Here is a 27,926-nt window from a genome sequence, read left to right as displayed (position 1 = left end):
AATGTTGGGGGAATGTTGTGTTCAGGTTCCAAGTTGTTGTTTCAAGCAAACTGCTTTATTTGATCTTTATTTGCACTATGTCAGTATAAAAACCTCATGTCAGCGATCTCACGTCATGTCATATGCTGCGTATGAAAAGAAAAAGCAATCATAATTAACATGTTCAGAACAGGATTGACTTTATTTCTTAAGAAATTATTGAAAGTGTTAAATTCAATGGAGTCCCAATATACCCAATACTGGCAGCATTCCAGAAAAAACAAACCATCAAAAATAACTTTAGAAGTTCTATACAAATGTAACTGAGAGTGAGCGAGCGAGCGAGAGAGAGCGAGAACTATTTAATTCTCAATAACTCGTCTGGTAACAGTATTGTACCTGGAAACTAAGACTGATTACCTATAAAATATTTCCTAGATTTATACTCCAAGTAGTCATTTAGTAATACATCATTCTTAACATCAGCAAACTGCCCAAGTCGCACAAAATCAGGATTATCTTTTTACATTCAATCTTTTGATAGAAATCAACTTTTTTAGAACAAAATATGAGCAAACTTCTGAAAAAAATATTTACTCACAATCCCATTATCAGGGAATCTGGGATTCTGCTGGAATATGGCAATACACTTGAATAATAACGCATACATATGCACAGACTTAATCTAACATACATGGATCTGAAACACAAAGAAACACACTGTGTCACAGCTGACAGCGCCGACTCCTAAGCAACCCTGCACACCAATGTGGGAAATACACTAGGTTGATTATGTAATGATTAACATGGTGTGTTTCCTATTGAAATGGCTTAATGGGCCATGAATTCTCAGGTTAAGTTGGCACCCGTGCATCTGAAAAATTGAAAGGAGACATTTAAAATGAGTTAAATGTCTGTAATTTAAAACAGTTTCTAAAAATCAGTTATAGTCATCAACACAATGTAAAGAAACAACTTTGCTGACTTCTTGTGCAACTTCTCACACTGCCACCTCTACAATGGAGTTGACAAGGTAAAGTTAGCATGAGCCATTGAGCCAAATTACTGGGATGTAAGCTAGGTTGAAGTTAACTAGAATTATCCTTTAAGGGTTAGATTTAGATTTTAAAATCTACCTTATACAATATAGCAGCCATTCCCAAACTAAAGATTGCTGGGCCTTTTTGGAACTCTTTCATCTCAACTGTGATTGTCATATAAACATAAGATGAACCTGTACCCGTTTGTGCTTTCACTGATTCATTTTGATTTTCTGACAATTCACCTCATAAGTTTGGCCATTGCCAATTCACTTTCCATCACCTCACAAAACTGTATTTGCTCCCTTTGAGTTAATTCCCTCTATGAATGAGATAATAGGTCCTACAATGAAGAATAAGATGTTGTTTTATATCCCACTGCTTTGTTTCATCTAGTTCTATTTATTTAATTATGCAGTGAAAGCTTTCCATTATAAGACTGACTCTTCCTGTCCTTCCTTGTTATCATTAATATTTTATCATCAACACAGGGATTATTTAGAAGCCACTTCTGACCTTTCTCACATGTTTACACACATGCAACAATGACTGACAGACATTTCAAATGTATTTTAGACTGTCAGCATACTGGATAATGAATACTACAGTGCAGACTGGATGTTTTTCATGGTCTACAGGTGACATACTACGTTGAACTCATACGGACACACACACACACACACGAATGCCAGCATAATTCAAAGAGGTGGGAAATAAGGTTCTTTAAGGTGCTTCTGAAGCACAAACAAATGCTTGGGATTTGTTCAATCTAATCTTGTTTAACTACAGGGCAACTGCAGTTAAACAATATTAGAAACAACATTTCACCACATTCACCCTTTCAGTGCCAATCTGATTTCCAGTTGCAGGGATTAGACGACACACTGGGAACAGTGCAGGGAGCAGACCCTCTACTTAACCACAGTGCTCTGTGCTGCTTACTGTATGCTCTTAAGTTTAAGTAGGTCTGCTTTTCATAAGTCTTAAGTTTACATGACTTATGAAAAGCAGACCTACTCGTAGAAGCATCACAGCGTGTATATTAGAACTTACTTAAGGAACACTAGGAACAGCAACAATAGAAACATGTCCCATTTCTGTGTCACAGATCTGACTGCACAACTTTATATTAAATCTTGCTTTTCCTGATGACTTTATGGTCTCCTTTTATGGTTTCAAGTCCTATAAAAAGAAATTACGGTCTCCATTAGAGTCAAAATGTTAGAGTGATTGACAAGGTAGTAATGTGATCTGTCTCAATTCCATATCATCTATACGGTCTATTGTTCCAACTGGTGTTTCCATAGGTCCTTTCAGACATGATGGATGTTTTTGTTTATCTAAAGGCATTGTATGGTCACATAAGTTACACCAATCTTTAAAAAGAATTCAACAAAAATCTCTAGCTCTTTCAGTACTCAATGTTTCTGAATTAAGCCTGCAGAGATGCAAAAGATAACAACATAGTCTCACCTCCTTGGCCTGGTAATAGCAGCTAAGTAGGTGAGACTTAAAAAGCTGCAACCTAAAGTTTGGAGCAGAAGTACAAAGTATCAAAAGTCAAAGTACAAGTACAAACCACGAGTCTGGAGTTTTGTTTAGAGACTGAGTGGGGAAAAAGTAACAACCTAAAAAAAAACCCTCAAAATTGTCTATATTTGGATATATATAATTTGTTCATATAAATGTCTATGCATCTCATTAGTATTTTTTTTGAGCTTTGATACTTTCTGGATTTCTTCCCCTTTATGGTAAAGTCTGTAGTGGCAGTCTTTCTGTAAAAGCTAATTCTTCGACCAATCAGGATTTGTCTGGAAAAAAGAACCCCTGTTAGGTGTGCTGTTGGCCTTTTGCTAGACGTCATGCAAGGACCTCTATATTGGTTGAATTTCTATAGTCCTTTTCTCTGAATTTATCACACATACTCAATCACACATGCCTGAAGGCATAATAACCAACCACAGCAGAAAGGCTATAGAAATCAGTGCACTCTAATCTTGATGTCGACAAAGGTCTCAAACATTATTAATACTAACAGGTGTTTAGTCTTGTGTTAAGGTCCCTTTAAACAGTAACACTGTAAGATGTCTAACTGTGGGGTGCCAAATAAAATTCCCTCTCTTAGACTATCAAATCTCCATTCCATCATGTCAGAGTGATTATGGTGAATGTGTGATGTGAAGTAATAAAAGATATGTCAAATAACAGTTTATCAGCTTGTGACATCAATTTGGAAATCCTTTTGCATCTTTTCATCCTCAGTTTCATATTGAATTATAGTTCTGTCCTTATATTCTTTTTTTTTTTGGAGAAACCACACTGTATTTTGTCTCACAGTAAGGCATGTTTCAATTTGACTTGCCAGTTTGGGGGAAAAAAAGAGAACAACGGGATAAACTAGCAGAAAGGTCAGTCACTTCTATGTATATAGTAACAATCAACAGCACCTGAGCTCTACAGGTCTACACTGTTAACCCCTATACTCAACAAAATGTTTCTAGAATTCTTTCAAAAGACCAGTGCTGTTTTAGCCATGTTTTCTACCCTGACAAAACATTATATCCAGAATTTGTGAAAAATCAGTCAAGCTTCAAGAAATCTTTGCTACAGATCCAAGGTCTATGGTAGTAGAACCAGACCCTAGAAAACCATCCATCAGCGACTGAAAGATCAAAGACGCACGCACGCACGCACACACGCACACACAGACAGTATGGCATCAATGTTAAATGAATTGAAAAAATTCGGACGTACCTCGCATCTCACCAAATAGTTTAACATCTTCCACAGTGCACAAATGTAAGGTGCAAATCTGCTTAGAACCCACTATCGAGTGTTTTTAATGTCTCAAAGGGACACACACACGCACGCACGCACGCACGCACGCACGCACACACACACGCACACAAGTAAGGAATGGCAAAACAAGTTTAGTACAGAAGGCTCAATCTGGAAGTAAGGCACCACCAGATTAAAATGTATACTCAAGGGCAAGAAACAGCAATGGAACCCTTTGGGCTGATACAAAATGCAAATATCTCCAGTTTTTAAAATAACAACAACAAAAAAAAAAATGCAGGGAAAGAGTTTTCCATAATTCAGTGCAAGTTTGACCTGCAGCTACAGGAAGCTCTTCTTTCAGACACACATAGTTTTGTATTGCTGATTGAAGCACATTGCGCTTCTGGCAAAGAAGATGATCAGATGACACTTTGGAATGACCTTGTTTCTATTGGGATTCATTATAAAGGATCCATGTACTTTTTCCTGCTATACCACATTTTTATTTGTATATACATAAACATGCACACACATAGTCCAAAGTTATTAAAAATTGCATAAAATAATAATTCCAATAGTAAGCACATAAAGGAATGTGGGTGGAAATGAACAGTGTGAACAGTAGATGTACATAAAAGACAAAAAGCACTTCCACTCCAGTCTTGTCCAATAACTAGGTTCCAGCCATAGATGATTTATCAATAATTACAAACAGTGATATAAAAAAACAAAACCAATCTCTACTTGGTTGGAGGAGGGCTTCCCCCCCCCCAAACAACAGGCTGACAGAAACTGCACTACCCGTGAGCCTCATCTTCTGGGGAGCTCTTCTGGGCTCTGGTGCCACCTGTGGAATCTGACCAATGACAGGAGAGCTAGGATGAGTAAGGGGTCACATCATCACACTTATGTAAACCCACTCAGGGGGTTTAAGGTGGGGGTGGGTGGGGTGTTACAGTAATATGAAGAGGGGATTAAAAGATGATGGCAGGGGAATAAAAATAGGAAACAATAGTCTGCCTCAAGACATGAAAGATAGCACGATTGATGAAGAAAAGCCAGTGATTAGGAAAGAGTTGTTCTTTGTCTATAAATACACTCACGCTTTCCCTCTGTATTATATTTTACATAAAATAACTAACAATAGTTTGTATGTTGTATTCATTTTGGAGATATATCATGGGCCAAAATGATGACATTCAACTCAAAAATATTTTCAAGTACAGCTTTTCTCAGGAGCACAGACTTTGTCATCACTTTAGTGCCATCTTTTGTCTTTTTTAGTACACTTATGGTGATGTAACAAGTCCTCCAATAGGCATATGACGGGTCTCCATTAAGTTTGAAATTAATTTCTGCTAATAACAGACTAACACATTTTCTCCCGTTGTTATGTTTTGCCTCCTTTCTAATAAAAACTTTAAATGACTGTGGTCACGGTTTCACGGATGACTCAGTCACACTGGAGCAAAAACAGGATGGAAACCAAAAACAAATGAAGCAATAAGCAAATCAGTGGTTACCAGGTAACTGCATTAAATGGCTGTCCTGCAGCAGCTGCATCCCTATTTGTGCAGAAGTTTTTGAACTTCAGTTTAAGATCTATGAAATTGTGACCAGTCTATAAATGTAATGAGTTAATTCTGTGTATGTATGATGGTAAAAGATTTGAAATTGTTGCCCAACAATCTGTTATCAAGTTTACAAGGTCGAGTTGTCGAGTCTCTGTTGTTGCTTTATCACCATTTTGGGGCACCAAAGTCGCTCTGAAGATGGTAACTGACTGCGAGTGGCTACACACCTGGTCCCCATTGTTAAAGCAACCATTTCAAAAGCAATGAAATTTCTAGTTGATTACACAAGGCTGCAAAAATAATTTTGGTCATGCTGTAGTCTCCAGCGACTGTGCGTTAGATACCAATTTTACAATAGCAATACCAATGATCAATAGCTGCTAATGATATTTGGGGTTTTTTCCCCAGGTGATTATTTTTCCATCCTTGTGCCAGGGGTACACAGACTTCTTAAGCCATCACAAAACTGATGTGATAATACATTAAATATATCAGCCAACGACATCAGTAATGCCAATCAACGTGGCCATGTCATTAGATATATCAGGGCACCTCAGTTTCATTTACTGCCCATGTGTTTTGTTTTTACATGGCTCACAGAGAAGTCAGAACCATGACTGTTTAAAAGAAAAACACAGTACTCTGCAAAAGTTTTAGCCAGGTGTGAAAAAAAATGCTGTAAAGAATGCTTTCAGAAATATGAATAATGATTGTATTTTGTAAATTGATAAAAATAAACAAAGTGAGAGAACAAAATAAAAATCTAAATCAAATCAATATTTGGTATTACCACCTTTTGCCTTCAAACCATCAGCAATTATTATATGGAACAGCCAATCTCTGCTACCAAGGTGAGGTTGTGAAAGACCGTTTCATGTCATGGCAATATTGAGCAGAACCACAAGACCTTGCACCAGCAAGGTTTCTCCCAGACAAAGATTTCAAAGCAAACTGGGGTTTCAAGATGTGCTGTTCAAGCTCTTTTGAAGAAGCACAAAGAAACGGGCAACGTTGAGGATTGTAGACTCAGTAGTTGGCCAAGGAAACAGTGCAGCAGATAAAAGACACATCAAGCTTATTACTCTTCGAAATTGGAAGATGTTCAGCAGTGCCTTCAGCTCAGAACTGACATAAACCAGTGGGACCCAGGTACACCCACCCAGGTCCGGCCAGAAGTGGTCTTCATGGAAGAGTTGTTTCCAAGTTGGAGGTATGGCTTTTTGGCTGCAAGGCCAAGCGACTCAATTATGCACGGAAACATAGGAAATGGGGTGCAGAAAAATGGCAGCACATGCTCTAGACTTTTGACCTATGAGTCAAAATTTTAAATATTTGGCTGTAGCAGAAGGCAGCTTGTTCGTCAAAGGGCTGGAGAGTGGTACAATAATTATTGTCTGCACGCAACAGTGAAGCATCATGGAGGTTGGTTGAAGGTTTAGGGCTGCATTTCTGCAAATGGAGTTAGAGATTTGGTAAGGATTAATGGTGTTCTTAGTGCTGAAAAACACAGTCAGATACTTATCCATCATGCAATACCATCAGGTAGGCATATAATTGGCCCCAAATTTATTCTGCAGCAGGACAACGACCCCAAACATACAGACAAAGTCATTAAGAACCATCTTCAGCATCTCAACATCATCAAGCGTGTTAGGATTACATGAAGAGACAGAAGGATCTGAGGAAACAGACATCCAGAGAAGATATGTGGTTAGTTCTCCAAGATGTTTGGAACAACCTACTAGCAGAGTTCCTTCAAAAACTGTGTGCAAGTGTACCTAGTGTACCTGCTGTTTTGAAGGTGCATTGAATTGCTATCCTGAAGCAGCTGCATCCCTATTTGTGTAGAATTTTCTAAATTCTTTGTTTACAGCATTTTTTCACACCTGCCTGAAATATTTGCACAGTACTGTTTCTGGACAGATCTACAAGTTCCTCTCATGTTGGACAGAGATCATATTGGAGGCTCCACAGAGTTTTTATTCCACACCAAGACACAAAGGAAACATCCAAATGCTAGCTGGCTAACATGCTCAATTAGGAGAGATATCTCTGAAACACAATATGGGATTGACATGAGGTTAGAGCTGTTAATTTATCACATAATATTGATCTTTTTAGTTCTTTTCTTTTTATTTTATTTTATGCAGTTTCAAATTTACAGTCTAACATATATTGCACCTTTTAACCTTTTTTTTGAAAATATAAGCCTTTTTGGGGGGAGGGATTTAATATTATTCTCAAAGAATAATTTTGCTTTATTTAACTCTGATATATTCCCCATTTCTAGAGCTGTGATTTGAAACAGCAATCTGCAGCTGCAGGGTGCTTTTGATGTCAGTATAATCCATTCTGAGTGATTCTTCTTTTTCTGGAATCTGTACAATGAAAATGGTTCACTGTGGCAGTCTGAGTTATATTTATCTCATCCAATTTGTTCATGTAAACAAGGTGTGTTCCTTCCACACATTAACCAGTCGTGGAGTTCCACATGGTACTGTGCTACTGTGCTGTGGTAATGAAAGCTCCACTTTAACACCTAGGCAGGATTGCTAACTGAGCAGTTGAATCAAGAAATCGCTTACATAGAACCTAACTGACCTGGAGAACCTGGTTCTCACATGTCTTTTCCTATTAAAAAGGATACTGTTCCTCCCCACCATGACTGAGTGCTTTGCTTATAGTGGACTGCTGAATTACTGAAGCTCTCTAACATCACAGTCATTACCTGACAGTACTCACGTACATCAGACGTTGTGAACTGAAAGTATAAAATAAAATTGAATTGAAGTTAATTGAACTGAGAGGACACAGTGGGCATTATCCATAAAGGCACATTATTGGGAAATATATCAGGTTAAAACAAACAGTTTTCACCTAAGTTCTCTCTATTGTAAAGTGTAGACCTACATTTTGGATGCCAGAGGACACAATTCATCACCATTTGTCGCCTATGTTTTTATATACACCCAGATTCCTGTCATTAGCTTTGTGAAGGGCATCAATTCAGTAGAACAGCCATGCAGATTCAAAGAGACTCAGCTAACTACAGTAAAACTGGGAGAAGTGAGATGGTTCCAGAAACCAGAAATGGACACAGTCAGTGACAGGCTGCATTTCATTTACCTCATGCAACAAAACAAAAGTGTTAACAGTAGTTCTCAATGGTATCAAAGAATGAAAAGTTTACAGGGAACTCTGGACAGGCCAGAGCAGAGAGGACACATGGAGGCGCGCAAGGAGGGAAAAGAAAGAGAAAGAGAAAAAATTAATTTAGTTCAGCTGAAGGCAAAAAGGAATGCACATTCCTATAAACGTTTACAAAAGGCGTCTGGAAAACAAAGCTTTGTAGTCGATGGGGCAGCACACCCAGCAAGTCAGACATCATTTTGAACAAAGCTACCTTGCGTGGTGTTTCTGTCATTGAGCAGCTTGGTCTGACTGTTCGGCAAAATCTTGATCTCAGGTGGATCTGGACTCTGGCCAGCGCGTGACGCCATGAGAGCGTTGAGATACTGTAGACGTGTCACCTGCAAAACACACGTACACACAAGTTAGTAATGTCGCTGCAGGGTTTTGGATAAAATGAAAGGTTTTTAGGGAGTTTTTAGGACAACCTCATAATCATGAATTACAGTAGTCAAGCATCAGTGATGGGAATAACGGCATTACAAGTAACCGATAATGGGATAATAGTAACCGAGTTACTAACGGCGTTACTTTTTTCCAGTAGCGAGTAATCTAACTAATTACCATTTCTATCATTACAACGCGGTTACCGTTACTAACAAGAAAATGCGGTGCGGTCGCCTTACTATTTTTCAACAAACAGATGCTGTCTTCAGCTTACCACATCTTTTATCAGTTGCACGGAAGTAACTAAGTAATCTGGGCGCTACAGCTTTTAGCAGCTGCGCGGACGGCAATCACTTTCTGCCCAACGATCACTTTTTGGCACAACACCTGTAGCTAAGGGGGCAAAACAATCGCTTGAGTGCTGCTGTTTGACTGAGGAAGAATAAAGTAGTCGTGGTAAGCCAATCACATGACCACTTCAAGATGACAAACCAACAAGGTGATATATACCAGTTTTTAAATTGTGTTGATAGACCGCGTAAAACCAGAGTCATGATAAACAATAAATTCGTGGCGTTTTTTCCTCAATAGTTTTGTCACGTTTAATGTCTAAGGACAGCGCTAGCAAGCACTCTCAGAAAAAGAGAGAGAGAGCGAGTTTTGAGATTTGTGACGTTCAGCATATTTGGAGTCTGTAGTTAATGTGTTGTCTTGTGTAGTTAGGTGTTGTGGATAGTATTGTGTTGTGTGTCAGAACAATGAGGTGACTGCTGTCTCCAGGTTCTGGAGACAGCAGTCACCTTAGAAATAATTTTTTTGGAGTGGCACAAATAATTTGTGTGGCATCTTATTGAATGCAGAACAGCTGATTGTTCTGTAAATAGTTTGAAATGGTTATTTTAAAAAAGGGGGTAAAAGGTAAACGGCTGCAAATAACTTTGTTGTTTGCAAAACTTTTGCATATGATTTTAAAATTGACAATTTATAATTGCATTTAAAGTTATGAAATATGATTCAATAAACATGTTTGTGGTTGTTACAGTAAAACATAACTTTTTCTACTCGGATTTTATGTTTTGTCTGATTTTAGATCAATTGTGTTAATACAGTATATCAAAATAAAAACATAACTGTAAATTCAGACATGTGAGGTTGTGCTAAAAAGGATGATACTAAACAAGGCAAGTAAATAGTTTTTAGGTGAAATGTAGAGGGGAAATCAAAAGTAGTTAAAAATGGCCAATTATACCCTGGACCCCAGTGGGTTAAACATTTTTTTTTAAAGTAACGCAATAGTTACTTTGCAAGTAATTAATTACTTTTAGAATCTTGTAACTCAGTTACTAACTCGGTTACTTTTTTGAAGTAGTAACTAGTAACTATAATTAATTACTTTTTCAAAGTAACTTGCCCAACACTGTCGAGCATAGAAGTAATGAATGCATGACTTAGTTAGAGCTGGATTCCCACTGTCACCAAAAGCTCGCTCATCGGGATTATCTGATTGTTGGGGTTTTCTCTGTATTATTGTAGGCTCTGTCAAACTGTTATATTCTTTATATTTCTGTAACTGTATTATCAGTTTGTTGTCTATGATACGCTTTACTAACCAATACAGATTAAATTAAAACTTTTTAATGCTTACGAATAGTCTTTGTTATGGATGAATACTTTCCAAGAGAAAAGACACATATACAAACTCGTATGAGCTGGAGGTCCGTGAGAGCTCGGACGGTGTAGTCGGGGCAATAGCTGGACGGGCTTGTGGCTTCTGCTGACTCAAAAGGATCCCTGGGAGAGTGACGCTGAGTTGACACCGGAGACTGGTGCACTGAAATTGCACAATCATACACACAGTCTGCACATTATCTGGAGCATTGCAAATTTGAGCTCTTTTGTCTTCTTATTGTCACCAACTCATTGTTATGGAAACACACTGAAACACAGCATTATGATTTAGTAGAAATCATTACTTTTAGCTTATTGTATGCTTAACTGGTTTGAAGATAAAATTTTGAGGTGTGACTGAAGCGACTGACAAACCCTTGGAACAAGTATTATAATTATTATAAAGAATGTGTAAAAAAAATCAATTAACTAATATGTAAGTTTATATGATAAAGTTTAAATCTAATTTCTTCAAACCTTGCTATGGAGAGAATTATTAAGAGAAAACTGCTAACTTGAAACAGTAGCTTATGATTGGAAATTTACGTGGTTTAGTGACCATTAAATAATGTAATTTTAATGTACTTAAATCACAGTTAAGGTTTTAATCTTGGTATAAATAAAATGAGAGGTAAATAATAAAAAGGTAACAAAATTTGGTCCCACTTACAGCCAACTAGTTTAGCTTTAAACTGTAATTCACATAATTTTTGTTAGGTGCCTTTAAATTGCTATTTCTAATGTCTTCAACTAGGATTTAACTAACATGCTACAGATACTGTAAATGTTACACATGGGCTCCATTAATGTTTTGAGTCACTCCTGCTCAAAATCTCTTCCCATATTTGGAAGGTCCTGATTCAACTGAAAGAACAATGTCACTGAGCATACAAGTCTATGGCTTATTCAAGGACTAAGAATTAATCAGCCTTTATTTAAAATTAGGCAATTATTTTGGTCATTTATCAAACAAAAATATAAATCATTTAAAATGAGCAATAAGGTCATTTACTAGATTAAAACAGAAAAATTGTTATAATTATAATACTATGTGGTCAAACCTAAAGGGAATACCTAAAATGACCATTATATGCATGAAGTCTTTTATAACCTAGCTGATATGAAAATGAATGCTATGGGGTTAAATTCCAGGCATAAATATAAACTCCAAGAACTTCTTTAAAACTTCCATGCATGTAAAACAGGACATTTTGGCTGATTTTAATTTATCCTGCTCAATTTGTTTTCTTATTTTTTATGACTTAGCATATAAACCTAGCCCTAACGTGATTTATTAATATCTGTTGTCTACTATGTATGCAAAAACAACATTTAACTGCTCCAGCAGCTCAGTGTGATTTTATTTGCAGTATTTTCTGTAGGTTGTAAAATGTTTTAGGGGTCAGACAAAAATGTGACATGAAAGATGTCACTTCAGGCTTTTAAAATTGTGGAGATGATTTGTGGATTTTATTTACCAAGAAAAATAATGAAAATAATAAGACGCATATTCTTACTTACAGCTGGAAGTCTAGTGGTGAAATGAAACTCTTGAATACAATATCTCTAAATAATTATCAGGATTCTCAGTGCTTAATACACAATTTTCCAGGCCATTCGGAGTGACACACACGCACGCGCGCTTTGAAATGCATTAATATAATGTAAAGTACATTAATGTATATGTAATATTGTTTTAGTATTCTACAGGAATGCTGTGAAATTGCCCTGTTTATCTTACTTAAAACAATTTAATAAAATTTGTAAATAGTTTTATTGTGAGTGTTAAAACTACACTGTAATCTTAACTTTTTAAATATGGCTTTTAATTTTAATTCATGAAGTATACACAATCTTAACAAACATGATGATGCATTTAAATGCCCAGAAATCTGTATGATCAGTCTTCGGGTGAATTGTCCCTGCATTGTGAAGCAATTCTGTGTTTTGTAAACTCACCTGAAGATGGCAGCGTCAAAGCAGACACGCCATAGTATGTAAATGCTCCATTTTCAAATTTCAGCCCCTCTTTGCCAATCTCCACTTCAACGCGGCCCTGACAAGGAGCAAACAAGAAACATGCACACAATGAATGTGTGTGTGAATGGGTGAATGACTGAATGTAGTGTGAAGCGCTTTGGGGTCCTTAGGGACTAGAAAAGCGCTATACAAATGCAGGCCATTTACCATTGTTTTTGGAAACAAGAGAAAACTTATACAATAAACTCACAAGAATGTCCTTAAAATTATTCACACACGCAACTTCTACTGCTTTGCTTGTGTTACTTATATCCTTATTTCTGGATAATGTTTTCCACTGTCAGTGATTTTCAGGTTACGTCAGGCTAAAAGGCTGTATTTTACAGTCTTAAATTTGTACTTTTACTAATAAGTGTGGGGGTTTTTTTGTAATTGAAGTCTTTATTTGTTTTTAACATTTAACAACATGAAAACAAACAAAGTAACAAACAAAACAACAACAGAAAAGAAACAATAAAGAAAAGAAAAGAGCTTCAATCCCATGGTTAATTCACCTTTATATTTTGGGTCTATTTTCAATACCTACTAACTATCGGTACACCCGTAAAAAAAAGGACAATAAAATCAAATTCTTAAGTCGTTCTATTACTGAGTGCCTACACAAACATACAATGCAGCAAGCATAACATTTAACTAAAGATAATTGCCCTGACTAAATAAATTCCAGCCATCTCAGCCAAAAACATGTCCCCATGATTTGTCAAAACCCTCCCTATCATCATTAATCCTAGCCAAGAATTTTTCATACGACACCATTTTCAGCATATTTTCTTTCCACCTATTATATTCTGGAGGAGATGGTTCCTTCCATACACTGAGAATAACTCGAGCCGCTGCGATCACCCCCACCTTTATAACCACAAAGTCATATTTTGAAACCCCAGGTAACACCGACCGATCCCCTAATAAGCACAGTCTTGGTGACAGGGGTATCATCAAACCAATCCACCTTCCTATTTTGTCCAATACTTTTTGCCAAAAGGGATAAACTTTCCCACATTCTCAAATAGCATGCATAAATGTCCCTGGATCTGAACTACATTTCCAGCATACATTACTGGGACTGATTCCCATTCTATAAAGTTTGGACGGAGTGAAGTACCATCTGTGTATTAATTTATACTGAGTAAATTTACCCCTGACCTCTCTTATATATTTATCAGAGAATGACAAAATTCTGCGCCAGTCTTCTTTAGAAATTGCACAACCCTGATCTCTCTGCCATATAATCCTCAAGTTTTCACACATCTCTTTTTTTGGATTGTTAAACAGTTTGTAGAAAACAGCTGCCCTATGTGCCGTACTGGACAATTCTAAAAACTCCACCACCATATTTGAGCTTTGAGTAAATTTCCTTTGGTAATACAATCCCTTATTTGTAAATATTTCCAAAAATTATTTTCTCTTATCAAACCATATTTTTGGGTTATTTCAACGAATGACATAAACACTCCCCCTGAGTAAAGATCACTTATCCTGTGTATGCCTTTGACAAGCCATTCCTTCCAGAGCACAGTTTTTCGCCCAATCTGTACAGCAGTGTTGTTCCATAGCGAGGTATAAGGTTGTCTTAAATGAGATGCTCCACACATCTTGTGCACCTCTACCCAGACAGCTTTGGAATACCCGAGCACTGGGTTATTATGAAAGTCTTGTCCATTAGTTGCCGAGCCCTGTGAGAGAACATCCAAGGGTGTAAAAGGGCTCACTAGTTCCTGTTCGATCTTCATCCAGCTCAGCTCAGAGTCCGATCCTGTCCAGTGTTTGGCCAGTCTTGACATTTCAAAAGCTAAATTATACAACTTCACATTTGGGAGGGCCATTCCCCCAATGTCTTTAGAGGCCCACATTTTCTTTATATTCACTCTCGGCTTCTTGTTATTCCACAAAAAATCTTTAATTAACTTCTCAAATTGACTAAATATGTGTAAAGGAATTCGTACAGGTAACATCATGGAAACATAATTGAACTGTGGGGCCACCATCATTTTAATCACATTAATTTTACCCCATAGTGTAAGATTCAATTTACCCCATTTATCCAGATTTGTTTTTATCTTTAGGAGGAGAGGTTCCATATTTGAAAGCATAATATCCTCCAGTTTGGGTTTTAATAATATTCCTAAATACTTCATACCTGAAGGTAAGTACTTAAAATTGAATGGAGTAACGCATCTAGAATGACATGATGCTGATAATGGCATGCCTTCCGATTTGTCCCAGTTTATCTTATAACCTGACAACCCTGAAAATGACTCAACACATGTGAGTAGCGCTGGTAGAGACTGCATGGGATCCGTTAATACTGCTAAGATGTCATCAGCATATAGAAATAACTTGTGCTCCATACCCCCTGCATGAACACCTCTGACATCCCTGTTAGCTCGAATAGCCAAGGCCAGCGGTTCCAGAAATATTGTAAAAAGCAGCGGGGACAAAGAGCACCCCTGCCGGGTCCCGCGAGTAAGATGGAAAAACCCTGACACCAATCCATTTGTCAAAACCGCTGCCCTTGGACTTGCATATACAGTTTTGACCCAATTACAAAATCCAGGCCCAAACCCGAACCCTGCAAGGGTTGTCATAAGGAAGCCCCATTCCACCTGATCAAAGGCCTTCTCAGCATCCAGCGAGAAGGCCGCAACCGGGGTTAGACTAGATTCGCTTTTGTGCAAGAGATGAAGAAGTCTTCTAATGTTATCACCTGAGGACCTATTTTTAATAAAGCCAACCTGATCACCATTGATGATATCTGGTAATATTTGATCCAGGCGGGAGGCCAAAACCTTTGTCAAAATTTTGCAATCGACGCCCAAAAGGCTTACTGGCCGGTAATTTGCTGGGTCCGATAGATCCCTATCCTTTTTAGGAATAAGGGAGATCAGTGCTTCATTAAACGTACTCGGCAAGGAACCTATTTCTAATGCCTCAAGGTAAACTTTATGCAGGACTGGAGCTAAAATATCAATATATTTCTTATAATACTCAATCGGGAAGCCATCCAAGCCTGGCGATTTCCCATTCTTCATTGATGAGATCGCAGCTCTGACCTCTTCTTCAGTTATAGGCTCATCCAGTCTTGTTTTCTGTTCCCCAGAAAGAGTAGGTAATTGTAGACCTGAAAAAAATGTCTTCACCTCCCCCTCATTAAGTGCACCAGCAGACGTATACAAATCTTGATAAAATGATTGGAAAATTGAATTTATTTCTTTCGATGAGGTTACCACTTGGCCGTCTTTCTTAATCATAGATATATTATTTAAATTATCTTGCTGCTTCAGTTTCCTTGCCAATAGTCTTCCATTCCTTTCGCCACCTTCATAAAATTTTGTTTTAAGCCTAAATAAGGCATATTCTGCCTTTTTGTTATAAATGTCATTCAGCTGGTATTTTAATTTACATATATTCTGGTATTTATAATTTGAGTATTGTCTCGCTAAATCCTTCTCCAATTCTCGTATTTCTTTATCTAAGGTTTTTTCCCGTTCTAGATCACTTTTCCTAACTTTTGTTGCGTATGCAATTATCTTTCCTCTTATATATGCTTTAGATGCTTCCCAAACTGTGGCTACTTTATCTGTGGAACCCATATTGATTTCGAAGAAAATTTTAAGATCCTTTGTTAACTCCTCACTAAAACATTTGTTCTGCAACAACATCGTGTTAAGCCTCCAGCAACCCCTCTTCGTTCTATCTGTGTTTAAATCTATTTGCAACTCTACTGTGGCATGATCACTAATGGCAATGGCACCAATCTCACAGTCGACGACTGAATCGACCAGAGACTTTGATATTAAGGCGAAATCTATCCTCGAATATGTTTTATGACAATTGGAGTAAAATGTATATTCCCTTGAACTGGGATTAACTAACCTCCAAATGTCCACTAGGCAAAGATCCTCTGTCAGTAAATGAACAGCCTCTCTGTCCCTGGGTGTAGACGTACCCCTGGGTTTGCTCTTATCAATTATCCCATCCATCACCTGGTTGAAATCCCCAGCCAATATTACCTGCCCCTCATGATCCCCTATTATCTTGTTAATTTTGTGAAAAAAAAAAAAAAAAATCTGGCTCTTCTTTATTAGGTGCATAAATATTACACAAAACTGTTCGAACCCCATTAATTAAGGCCTCCAAGCAGATAATGCGCCCTTCTTTATCATTATATTTCTTCAGCAACACGAAGCTTAATTTTTTATTAATAAGGATCAAAACACCATTTCGTTTACTCGAATATGAACTATGAAAAACGGAGCCCACCCAGTCTCGTTTAAACTTTTTTGCCTCTTCTTCCCCAGCAATGTGGGATTCCTGAATAAACGCTATATCTGTATTTTTAGATTTTAAGTATGCTAGAACCTTCTTCCTCTTAATTGGGTCCCCACATCCGTTTATGTTCCACGATATTATTTTAGTATACCTGTTCATCGCTTTCTAATAGAAATGGGTTAAGGCACACCTTGTGCGCTTTACAACACAACACAAATATATACATAGGCACTCAATATTACAAAACCCATCTGGTCCTATCAAACTAGCCGTCATTAAAAAAAAAAAAAAAAAAAACCTGAACAAAACCAACACCCTTCTTTGCATAGCAACCCAAAACAACGTTGCTAAGCGCCCCCTCCCTCCCCTCCTACCCAAGCCTAACTAACTTTAGCTTGAGACACCAAACTGTCCGTGGTCCGTGAGACACGCTAATCGTCCGATAGCAGCACCGCCGCCGCGGCCCCGTTGTGCCCATTTTTTATTTGTTACCTTATTTTAAAATTCACATACACTTCTCCGATCTGTTACATCATGTCCCGCACTCCTCTAAGTCGACTCCTGCAGAAATTTCTCGGCCTCCTTTCAGTCTTTGAATGCTTTCTTTTGTCCGTTCCACGTAAAAATGAGTATTGCAGGATACATCAGCCTATGCTTCACTTGTAGCTCTCGGAGACGCTTCTTCACCGGGTTGAATGCCTTCCTCTTCTCCGCCAGCTCCCTTGTAACATCTTCAAAGAAGGAAAGCTTGGCGCCTTGCCAATCGACTCCACGCTTCTCTCTGGCCACCTGTAGTACTTTCTCCCTAGCAGATGAACGTAGAAAGCGGACATGTATCACCCTGGGAGGCTCATTAGATTCCGGCATTGGTACAGGGGAACGATGGGCACGTTCAATTTCAAATTCACTTCCAGAAAGCTCAAGTGCTTTGGCCAGAATCTCCGTCACATATTTGTCCACGTTCCCGGGTGTCTCCACACCTTCTTTAAGTCCAAAAATCCGTACATTGTTCCTCCTGCTACGGTTTTCAAGGTCCTCCACTCGTGACCACAACGCCTTCATCCTTTTCTGGAATTTGTCCACTTTTGCCTCGGTAAGCACGCTGGCATCTTCCATGTCTGAGATACGTTGTTCCGCCTCTCCTAACCTCACTTTTATATCTTCCACCGAATCTTTCAGTTCTTTAGTGGCTTCTTTAAGTATTTTTTCCTGCTTATCTACTTTTTTTAGTGCAATGCCTGGCACAATCAATATAAGTTGTACCTGTAATACATAATAGAAACTATACATAGTCACATATACACACGTGTGCGTGCGTATGCGTATATGGGGGTGATCGTGGCTCAAGAGTTGGGAAGGTTGCCGGTTCGAGAGATTGATTCACACACACACACACACACTCTCTCTAGGGGTGCAACGATACACAAAATTCACGGTTCGATATTTTTTCGATACAAAAAAAAAAAAAAAAAAAAAAAAATGTCCATGCCTTTTTCATTTGTCATTTATTAAAATTATAAATATATATTTTAACTCAAAAGTACAATTTTTAAATGTAATGTTGCTGAAACAACAAAGGGATAAAATAATAAATCTATCTGATCGAGAAATCACTCATCTTTGGAGAAGAGAGTTTATTACAGAGAAATGGCTCTTTCCAAAATAAAAGCTATACTATATGCTTCTTCTGGGCTATATTCTCAGCAGCATATTAAACATATCAGGTCCCCATAAGGAGAATCATGTGCTAACGGCTGTCTAAATGACTCGGGTAAAGTTTGTAGCATGCGTGCTTGTTGTTTTTGTCTACTTCCACTTGTCTTTGCACTAGGATGCTGTCGGAGTAAATGTGCAGTCATATTCGTTGTGTTCCCACTAGTGCTGTCAGCGTTAATGTCGTTGAAATGACGTTAACGCCACAACAAGGCAAATCTCCGTTAACGAGCTACCGCTGATCGCCCCGTGCGTGGGGCTGGATGGCCTACACACGTGTACGCATACCTACACACACACACACACACACACACACGTGTACGCATACCTACACACACACACACACACACACACGTGTACGCATACCTACACACACACACACACACGTGTACGCATACCTACACACACACACACACGTGTACGCATACCTACACACACACACGTGTACGCATACCTACACACACACACACACACACACGTGTACGCATACCTACACACACACACGTGTACGCATACCTACACACACACACGTGTACGCATACCTACACACACACACACGTGTACGCATACCTACACACACACACACATATGAATGACAAACATGGTCTAAAAGGTAATAATAATTATATCCAAAGGAAACAAGAAAAATATGCATGATATTATAAAAAGTATTTTGGTAAAATGTGGAAACGATCTCTTGGTTCCCCAGTTTTAAACTGTTATACTGAATCCTCACATTTAGTACAGGGCAATAGATGTACATGTGTAAAACTGGTGTCAATCTTCTCTCTACTTCAAGCAAGAAAGCAAATAAAGATATTAAGCTATTCTTTGAATTCACTTTACAGACTGACTTAAGCTACCAGTTTAACTTTGAAGTTGAATCTTCTGTGGTATAAACTTTCAAGCATATATTTGTTCCTGTCAGACAAAATTTGGTTTTGCTAAAAGTTTTTAAAAGTGTGGGTATATGAGCAAATACCTGCAGCAGAAGGATGAAATAGTCCACTGGGTGGTTGCGGGTGTAAAGATAGTGTGCTGGGCTCAGACGGTTGTTAGGGTCAAAGTGCACTTCCTGGTTGACACTGGGGTGACGGAGCAGGTGGAACAGGACCTTCTCAGATACACGTGCTGGGCTGAAGTGTTCCACTTCTACAGAGGCCAAAGGTCAAATAGGACAAGTGAACTCATTGTCTGGACAATAATGAAATGCATTTACACAAGTTTAAGGCACTTGACGATTTCCGTTTTCCTTCTACCTTTACCATTTTGCAGTTTACAGTTTTTTCTGTTTTACCAAATCAAGCAGTACATTAGCTCAAGCACGCCACAAAGTCAAGCTAGGACAAATCACTTGATTTTAAAGTCATGCCTCACCATCTATGGATTTAGATGGTAAACCTAATGACAGGTATTCCTTTAAAGTTATCCTGCAGCTTTAGGCAGGCTATCTGCAAACTTTGCAACCCATATCCACCTCAGCTCCTCTCTGTCATACTGGACTGACTCAAAATGTGTCATATTTGTTGTTGATTATGAATCGGTCCTATGATGAGGCAGCATTTACGAGGAAGTGTGTGATTTCTTCCTTGTGCCTTCCACGTAATGTTTATTAATAGATGGAAATATCGTTTTAACCATGTCATATTTTGGGTTAACAATAGATTCTATTCTTTCACATCATGGGACCTACAGTGACTGCAACCGCACCTCCCCTAGAAAGTCAATGGATAATTTGAAATGACCTGTCAGGTGGACACTTCCCTAAAGGGGCCCCAGAGCTTTTACCCCAAGTACTTTTTTCTGTATGGTGTTTGTACTTTTACTTAAGTATAGGATCTGAACACTTTTCTCTACCACTGGACGCAATGAAATTTGTTGAATATTGGCTGTAAATGGACTGGTTCTTATATAGCGCTTTTCTACTCTGAGCACTCAAAGTGCTTTACACAACAATAAAGTAGTGTTACTAGCTGTGACCAGTCGAGGCTCAATTCTTTGAATGCTTCAGTAGCTTTTGCCAAAGACATCAATACTGGACCTTAGATCCAGAGTTGAGTCATGATATACAAGCCTGTTTTCAGACAGAGGAAAGATAAAGGTGAGAACTAATTAATCTACTATTAGTTGTTAGGGTCACTCTAATCATTTTTGCTGTGCTTACCAAGGCAATAATAATATGAGGAAGGGTTATGACTTAAACGTAGTCATGACTCATATGCAGCGTAGCTTCATGTTTAAAGGGAGTTCTTCCTTCCCATCGACTCAAGGAGCCGCTTACAGGGAATAGTCTATGATTGTTGGTGTTTGCTCAATAATACTGTAGTCTTGACCTTACAATCTAAAGTGGTTTGAAATGACTGGTTGTGAACTGACACTATTTGAATAACTGAAATAAGTAGTCTGGAAGGTTTCCTCTAGCATCTTTAAGTACACTGGCTGAACATTTTATTAGGTACACCTGTTCAGCTACTTAAACACAAATGTCTAGTCAGCTTTTTACATTACACCAACTCAACACATTTAAGCATGTTCACATGATCAAGATGACTTGTACAGTAAAAACAGAGCATCTGAATCGAGAAGAAAACTAAATTAAGTGACTTTGAATAGTTGTTGGTGCCAAATAAGCTGGGCTGGATATTTCAGAAACTGCAGCTATACTGTGTTTTTCCTCTCACAATCACCTCTAAGGTTCACAGAGAATTGTTCGAAAACAAGAAATATCCAGATGGAAGCATTTTTTGGGTGATAAGACCATGTTGATGACAGAGCAAAATGGCCAGACTACCTCAAGTTAATAATAAAACAACAGTAACTCAAATAAGCACTCACTGGAACAAAGGTATGCAGAAGAGCATGTCTGAATGCACAACACATCAAACTTTCAAGCAGACAGGCTGCACCAGGAAAAGAGCACAGCGGGTGCCATGACGATAAGTTGGCCATACTCAAATAGCTGCCACAATTACCAGATCTTTTGAGGATCACAGATGTGCAGTGGACAAATCAAATGGTAACATGTCAACATTAATCAAAACCTCTTAAAAAAATGTTTACAAACCTTGGTGAATCTGCCATGAAGACTGAGGATTTGAAGCTGTTATAGCTGCAAAGGCTGAGCCCACATCATTTTAAACCCTCTGGCTTAGAATGGGATGTCACACAGTTGATAATGGTGTGAAGGCAGACGAGTGAATGCTTTTGTCAATACAGTGTATATTGGTGGGGTCACTGCATTAAACTTTCTAAAATTAGTTAGACATTACTTGACTATGCACCACTTTCTAGACAGCTGTGACGCTGCACGTATTGCTAAATAATAGAGTCGGAGCCCCAAAGCTTCTTAAAGTTGTTGTTTTTTGTAATGTCAAAAAGCTAGTGTAGTGTAACTATGGTGTAACCTAACCTCTGCGTTAATACAATCTGAGAAGCAAAATCCTTTAAAGGGTGAACATGTTTTGGGAAAATGGGAAAAATGGGCAACCCCCATCATCAACTGATACCTATTTTAACAAGTATTTGGGTAAATAAAGAGCAGAGGCCCATTTCAAATTTAAATATGAATAAGTGGCAATGTGAACCATGGTTTTTGTCTTACAAAATTGAGAAAACAGTCAAATGTAAAACTATTACATTTTATTCTCCATAGTACAGTATGAGAGAAATATGGCAACAAGCAAATTAGCTTCATTGAGTCAATAAGCATGATAAATGATCCAGGGTTAACTCTCTGGAAAAAGGAAACTAGTTTGCAGAAAGCGAAATCTGGGTCAACAAATTTGGACAAAGACACATTAAAACCTGCTGTTGAGAACATACACTTTGTGCCTTTTACAGACAAAAAGATATTTCAGATTTATACAGTGGAATATTTCGTAATAGGACAGCCTATCCAAATGAATCCTACACTCCACTCACGCTATGCGGTTTATCTGGACATCACGCACATTTATCCACACACAGACTCCAGCAATTCCTAACACAAGATTTTACACAACCTACACAATGTGGTCATTTGGTTATTAGATCATACTCCAACCTTATGGTACAATGCTGGTTATTATTAAAATGAACTGCTGTAGCCAAGTCAGTAAGGATATCATTAGCAAGCCTTTCACTGTCATGTGCATATTTTTGTAATTGCGGAATTTGTCCCTGTTAGTAAATCTGGTGTTGTTGATATGTTGATTCATGCTGAAGACATTGTGCAGAAAATTATTGTTGCTGTTTTCCTTTTCTTTTCTTTTCTTTTCTTTGAGATGTTTGACCTAAAACTTTACTTTGTTGTTCTGACATTTAAATACAAACACATCTTTACACATTATACATTTACACATTTCCTGTAAGGGAAAATGTCAAAGTCAGAGACTGGTCTCAACTCACCTTTAACCAGTTACTGCTTGGTTGACCAGGTCGGTGGCATAATCATTACATGTGCTGTGTTAAACTGTGACTATTTTATTCATGTGCTAGCTTCGGTCAGTAGAGATTTACAGATAAACACACATAATCACATACCTCTGGACAGGAAGCGGTGTGTGGCTAGCAGGAGTTGTGGTGAAGTTCGGATCTTGGGTTCTCCTTCAGGAGGCTTGAAAAGAGAAAACTCCTCATGGGTGCTGCGAGGCTCCAGAGGAATCTCCAGTGGAGTGAGGGGACGCTTTACTTTCCTGTCTACTGCAAGGGGAGTCAATAATAACAATAAATAACAATAAAAGAAGCAAAGAAGCCAATATTCCAAAAGACACTCACAGTAGCCATCAGATTCATCCAGGATCTCCGACTTGATGATCTCCTCTATGACATCCTCTAAAGTGACCAAACCCAGCACCTCATAGAAAGGATCTCCCTCTCCCTCATTGTTCACCTTCTGGACGATGGCCATGTGAGAGTTGCCTGATTAAAGGATAAAGGTTAATGGCAAATTATAGTGAGGAAAAAGGTACTTGGAGTAAAAAGAGTAACTCTGAATTATAAAGGAGACATAACAGGAAGGAGGGCTACAAAGTCATAACTCACACGAGTGATTTTCTTTAGATTCAGTGTGATAAAGTTACTGTTTAAGTCGTTTCCAGTACAAACTTCTTAGAAATCACAGAAATAAGCATCTATTAAATTCACAACATGCCAGTGATATTCTGTGTGGACTACATTAGTCAGGACAGGCCTGCACTAATTTAGAGTTGGCAGTATAGCAGTTCTGGCACCTCTTTACCTTCTATAGAAAAATCAAATTAAAGTTCAGGGCAGGCGTCAATGATGATAAATATTTAATTAATGAAGTCAGATACAGTACAAAAAGCAGGATCTTGGGTTGAGATGGGTTGTAAGGCAGTTTACAGATGCATAACAGACACACTGAAGCCACTCAAATAGTGCCCTATATGAGATTTACTAATAAAATGTGTAAAACGGAATCAGTTGAATCATCATCATCATCAGCTAATCTGAAGTGGGATTAGCTGGCATTCTCTGCTATTCTCAAGATTGTCTGTACAAGCATATTCTTTTGCAATAAGAGCTACCAACAGCTAATTAATTGTACTTTAGTATACATTTGTTAAAGGTCAATAAAAATATAAAATATATAGGATACTCTGGCTTTATTTATTTACATCACTTCTCAAAAGGATGACATTATATACTTATCTATCAAGGCTTATTAGCTTCAGGATCACAGCAGTCAGCCTGGTTCTGCCTGTCTCTTGTTGTTGAAAGGGGGCCAACTCATAAGGGACTGTCTAACTGTTTCGGGTTTCTCTCTCTAATACTTTAAAGATTTGATCAAAGCATGTATCAGGCGTCATGAGACTTGAGACTTTTAATAATTCAGGATATGAGCAAAATGAAAGCTCCAAAATAAAAATAAATGTAAATAAAAAAGGTGAAAAGCTTGCAGCATGGCAACTCTATAATTTTCTATGATTCCAACCATTCCCACAAATCAAACAGCAGCCAACCTTTTTTGAATTCCTCCAACATGGCATCTAGTTTGGTATCATTGAACACAAAGTGCAGAGGGTGATTGTAGAACTTGGTGATAGTCGTCATTGGGGTGCAGTCTTCTGGATCAACCAGAGCCAAGTCTTTCACATAAAGGATTTCCACAATGTTAGACCTGAAGGAAATCAAACAAAGGCTTATGATTGGTGTGAATATGTGAATAACTCCCAAAGACCTTTCCATTGCACTCTTATGGCTACCATTATATTCATTCTTTGGTAAAAATGTTGAAGTTATAAAAGGCCTGGACACACATACTCTGGTTATTATTAAGAATATTTTGCATGTGCTAGATTATAAGAAAATATACACTTGTGCTGTTGTCTTTTTTGTCATGGTGGTTTCAAGGAATAGACATTTTTAAATGAGCGAATCCAAGGATTTACATTTATTCAACGTTATACCAAGAAGCCTAATTCAAAGCTGTCAATTCTACAGATACTCTGTTCAGATGAGGCGAATGCTGCCATGTCAAGTTTTTAAGCCGTGTTTTTGTTAAGCTATTAAGTGAGTGTTGTGTTGCTGATCCCACCTCTCTTCCTCATAAATGGGCACACGGGTGTAACCACTCTGCATGATCTCAGACATAGTGGAGAAGTCTAGGACAGCCGAGCTAGGCAGCATGAAGCAGTCTTTCAGAGGTGTCAAGATGTCCTCCACGGTCTTAATGCGCAATGTCCCACGACTGAACTCCTCCTTTACAAACTCACTACAAACATAATGAAGAAAACAACTGAGTAAACAATCAAGTCAATTATCAAATCTTCTAGGCCAATCTTTAAGAACCAACTTCAAGTCAGGTCTCAAATCCTACAAATTTAATGCAGATTAGTCTTAAAAAGTCTATTGAACCAAGTTCAAGTCGAGTCTTAAATCTTTTGAAAATGAGTCTGAGTCCAGTCTCAATACTTAATCTGTCTAAGGTGTTAATACAGTTAGACCAATACACACATGGTAAACTGAGTCTTGAGACTTAATCTGGTTCAAGCATCAAATTTTTACAGTGTTAGGCCAGGTCATGTTTCAAATCATTACAAGGCTACTATGGGGTCAAATGTGAAATCTGTTAAAAAAAACAAAAACAAATCTAAATTTCAAAATACTCTCAAGACTTTCAGATCATGTGTGAGTCAAGTTTCAGGTCTTTCATGGGCAAGTGTTAAGAAGAATATAACAATTGTGAAGTCTTTAAAAAGAAGTCCACCCTCAGAATAATCTCAAATTTTTTGGACTAATCCAACTTGAATATCAAGTGTTTGGAGATCTAACCAAAGACAACTCCTAAAAGTCAAGTCTTTTGGGTTCAAGTTACATTTCAAGTTTCTACGAATGATGTTCCTGTTAGTCATTGGTTATGCAAACAGTACAAGAATGCACTGGCCAAAATCACACCAAATGCTTCTGTTAAAGTAAACTGGGATGTCTGGCATTAATCATGAATCAAAGCATCTTAATGTGTCAGACATTTTAATCAAATATTAAACTCAAACTTAGCAAAAAGAGTCTGTGTCTGGAACACTAAATTGTTCCTGTATGTCAGTGAATCTAACATAATGTACCATAAGAATTATGCACTGTAGAGTATGACAGAACACACTTTTTGTTGGTTATGTCCTATAGTATCTTTTTTTCTAGTTCTGTTTACTCTGTATGTTCAGAAGCATCATGTGTTTTTTTTTCTTTCTTAAAAAACAAACAAACAAACAAACAGATCAGGTTTTTTTTTTTTTAAACCAAGTGTCAATACTCATCGCACCTCTATGTCAGAGCTCTGTGATACTCTCCCAAGTCCACTATATTTACCTGTAAGGATCATTCACGTTTGCCCGTACCATCTCCATGGCCCTCTCCCTTATCCCACAGGTACTGATGTCTCTCCTCAGCCCCAGATCCAGAATCAGGCCCAGAGGGCAAGACAGGGGGCAGGTAAGCACCATGCAAACCTGGGCCAGCCAGGTCAGACCAGGCGCCAGCTGGAAGCCGTAACCTGAGCACAAGATGTGAGGAGCCAGCTCAGCTAGGAAGAAGATAAGGAAGCCGCTGTTGAACACAGCAGAGACGATGGAGCCCAGTGCCCGGTACAGGAGCACACCGAGGACAGAGTGCCCCAGAGCACACAGGAACAACAAAGAACATGCCTGCGGTGGAAAAGACATGCGTTTAGAAAACACTACTTCATTTGCACCTTTCTTTCCCTGTGGCTTCCCCACGTGCTTTTAGAAACTCACCATGAAGTTCCCCCTTCTCCTGATCGGCTCCAGCCGTTTGGCGGCTCGTTTCTCCTCCTCGGATCCACAGCTGTGTAGGACATAAAGCTCGACTGGGTCCAGCCACAAAAGGCTCAGGTTCACCGTCCTCAGCAATCCGCAGATCATAAGCACAAGCACTATCAGTACGGCCAGACCCCACGGCGGGATGTAGTCTGCTGGCAGATCCGTGTCAGTGTTTATTCGCAGTCTGTCCAGGCCCGCAGATGTCCATGTCTCTCCACTCCGCACACACAGGTGGTAGTAGGTCTGCTCGTTGCCAGCTTCCCCCTCAGAGGTGCTAACCTCCACAGTTAGAAGCACGCTGTGCGCATCGTCGAGTTCTAAATTGCTCACCTTTAACTTGGAGTCCTGGCGGTTGGACTGCTCCTCGCAAGGGTCCGGTGTATCACCAACAGCCCCAGCCGCTCCGCCAGCTGCCCCTGCGAACGCGACCCACGGCAAGCTTCCATTCAGATTAAACCCGAAGAGACGGAGCTTAAACGTGGCTCCTTTTGGTGCTGAAATGATACGACCCTTCATGCACAGCGGATCCACTGGTTCTTCCAGTCGCAGCCCCAAAACCTGCGGAGCTTTCTGGCTGCAGGCGCCGTACCTGATTCCGCAGAACAACACTACCATCAACAGGAACCGTAGACCTGCTAGGCTGGCCACCATATTGGAATTGGTCAGTTTGGCTTTGCCTAGATCACGTGACTTTAGCCCCGCAGCGGCCCCGCCCCCCGGAGGGTTGAGCCAATGAAGCAAAACAAACAGCGCAACTGAGCTGCACGGCGGCCATTACGGTTCCACACGCGCGCGCACAGGCCTCATCCGCGAGTGTGGATCTGTCGTACATGCTGCGGTTTTTTATTGCGTCACATCCCTTTCAAGAAGAGCCGAGTGCATCCGGTAGTGAATTTAAAACCGCGACAGACGCTGGCTCCCATTTTCTGTCACAATTCAAAACGTATCACTTTAGGCCTCTTTACTTGCTGTTAAACTAATACAGCTGTCAGTACTGGGAGAAAATG

The 27,926-nt window shown here is 38.8% G+C and overlaps 1 protein-coding gene across 4 annotated transcripts; it reads right to left on the bottom strand.

Annotated features, from left to right (window-relative positions):
* Positions 1 to 154: 154 nt before the first annotated feature.
* On the bottom strand, positions 155 to 27,610 carry LOC120718646 (metal transporter CNNM3). Of its 4 annotated transcripts, XM_040007234.1 has the most exons (12): positions 26,875 to 27,610; positions 26,450 to 26,784; positions 25,179 to 25,355; positions 24,604 to 24,761; positions 23,396 to 23,539; positions 23,162 to 23,320; positions 19,623 to 19,792; positions 12,578 to 12,674; positions 10,651 to 10,781; positions 8,778 to 8,904; positions 8,501 to 8,572; positions 155 to 4,656 (listed from the first exon to the last, which is right to left on the bottom strand). In XM_040007234.1, exons 1-11 carry the CDS (start codon positions 27,568 to 27,570, stop codon positions 8,523 to 8,525), a joined length of 2,244 nt encoding a protein of 747 aa, XP_039863168.1. In that variant the 5' UTR covers positions 27,571 to 27,610; the 3' UTR covers positions 155 to 4,656; positions 8,501 to 8,522. The 4 variants fall into 4 exon arrangements, with proteins under 4 accessions (XP_039863168.1, XP_039863167.1, XP_039863166.1 ...); XM_040007233.1 differs by lacking the exon at positions 8,501 to 8,572 and having other exon boundaries at positions 23,162 to 23,317; XM_040007232.1 differs by lacking the exon at positions 8,501 to 8,572 and having other exon boundaries at positions 26,875 to 27,609.
* Between the last annotated feature and the right edge of the window lie 316 nt (positions 27,611 to 27,926).

Source organism: Simochromis diagramma, unplaced genomic scaffold, assembly GCF_900408965.1.
Source record: "Simochromis diagramma unplaced genomic scaffold, fSimDia1.1 OVJJ01000682.1, whole genome shotgun sequence".
Lineage (NCBI taxonomy): Eukaryota > Metazoa > Chordata > Actinopteri > Cichliformes > Cichlidae > Simochromis > Simochromis diagramma.
Note: the sequence above shows the minus strand (reverse complement) of the source record. Positions and strands in the feature narration are given on the sequence as shown.

Excerpts from the sequence above, each read along its gene's own strand:
- LOC120718646 (XM_040007232.1), bottom strand. The coding sequence starts at position 27,570 with ATGGTGGCCAGCCTAGCAGGTCTACGGTTCCTGTTGATGGTAGTGTTG. Across the intron at positions 25,356-26,449 it reads AACGTGAATGATCCTTACAG|TGAGTTTGTAAAGGAGGAGT; the intron begins GTAAATATAGTG and ends TTATGTTTGTAG. Across the intron at positions 23,540-24,603 it reads GTTGGAGGAATTCAAAAAAG|GCAACTCTCACATGGCCATC; the intron begins GTTGGCTGCTGT and ends TCCTTTAATCAG.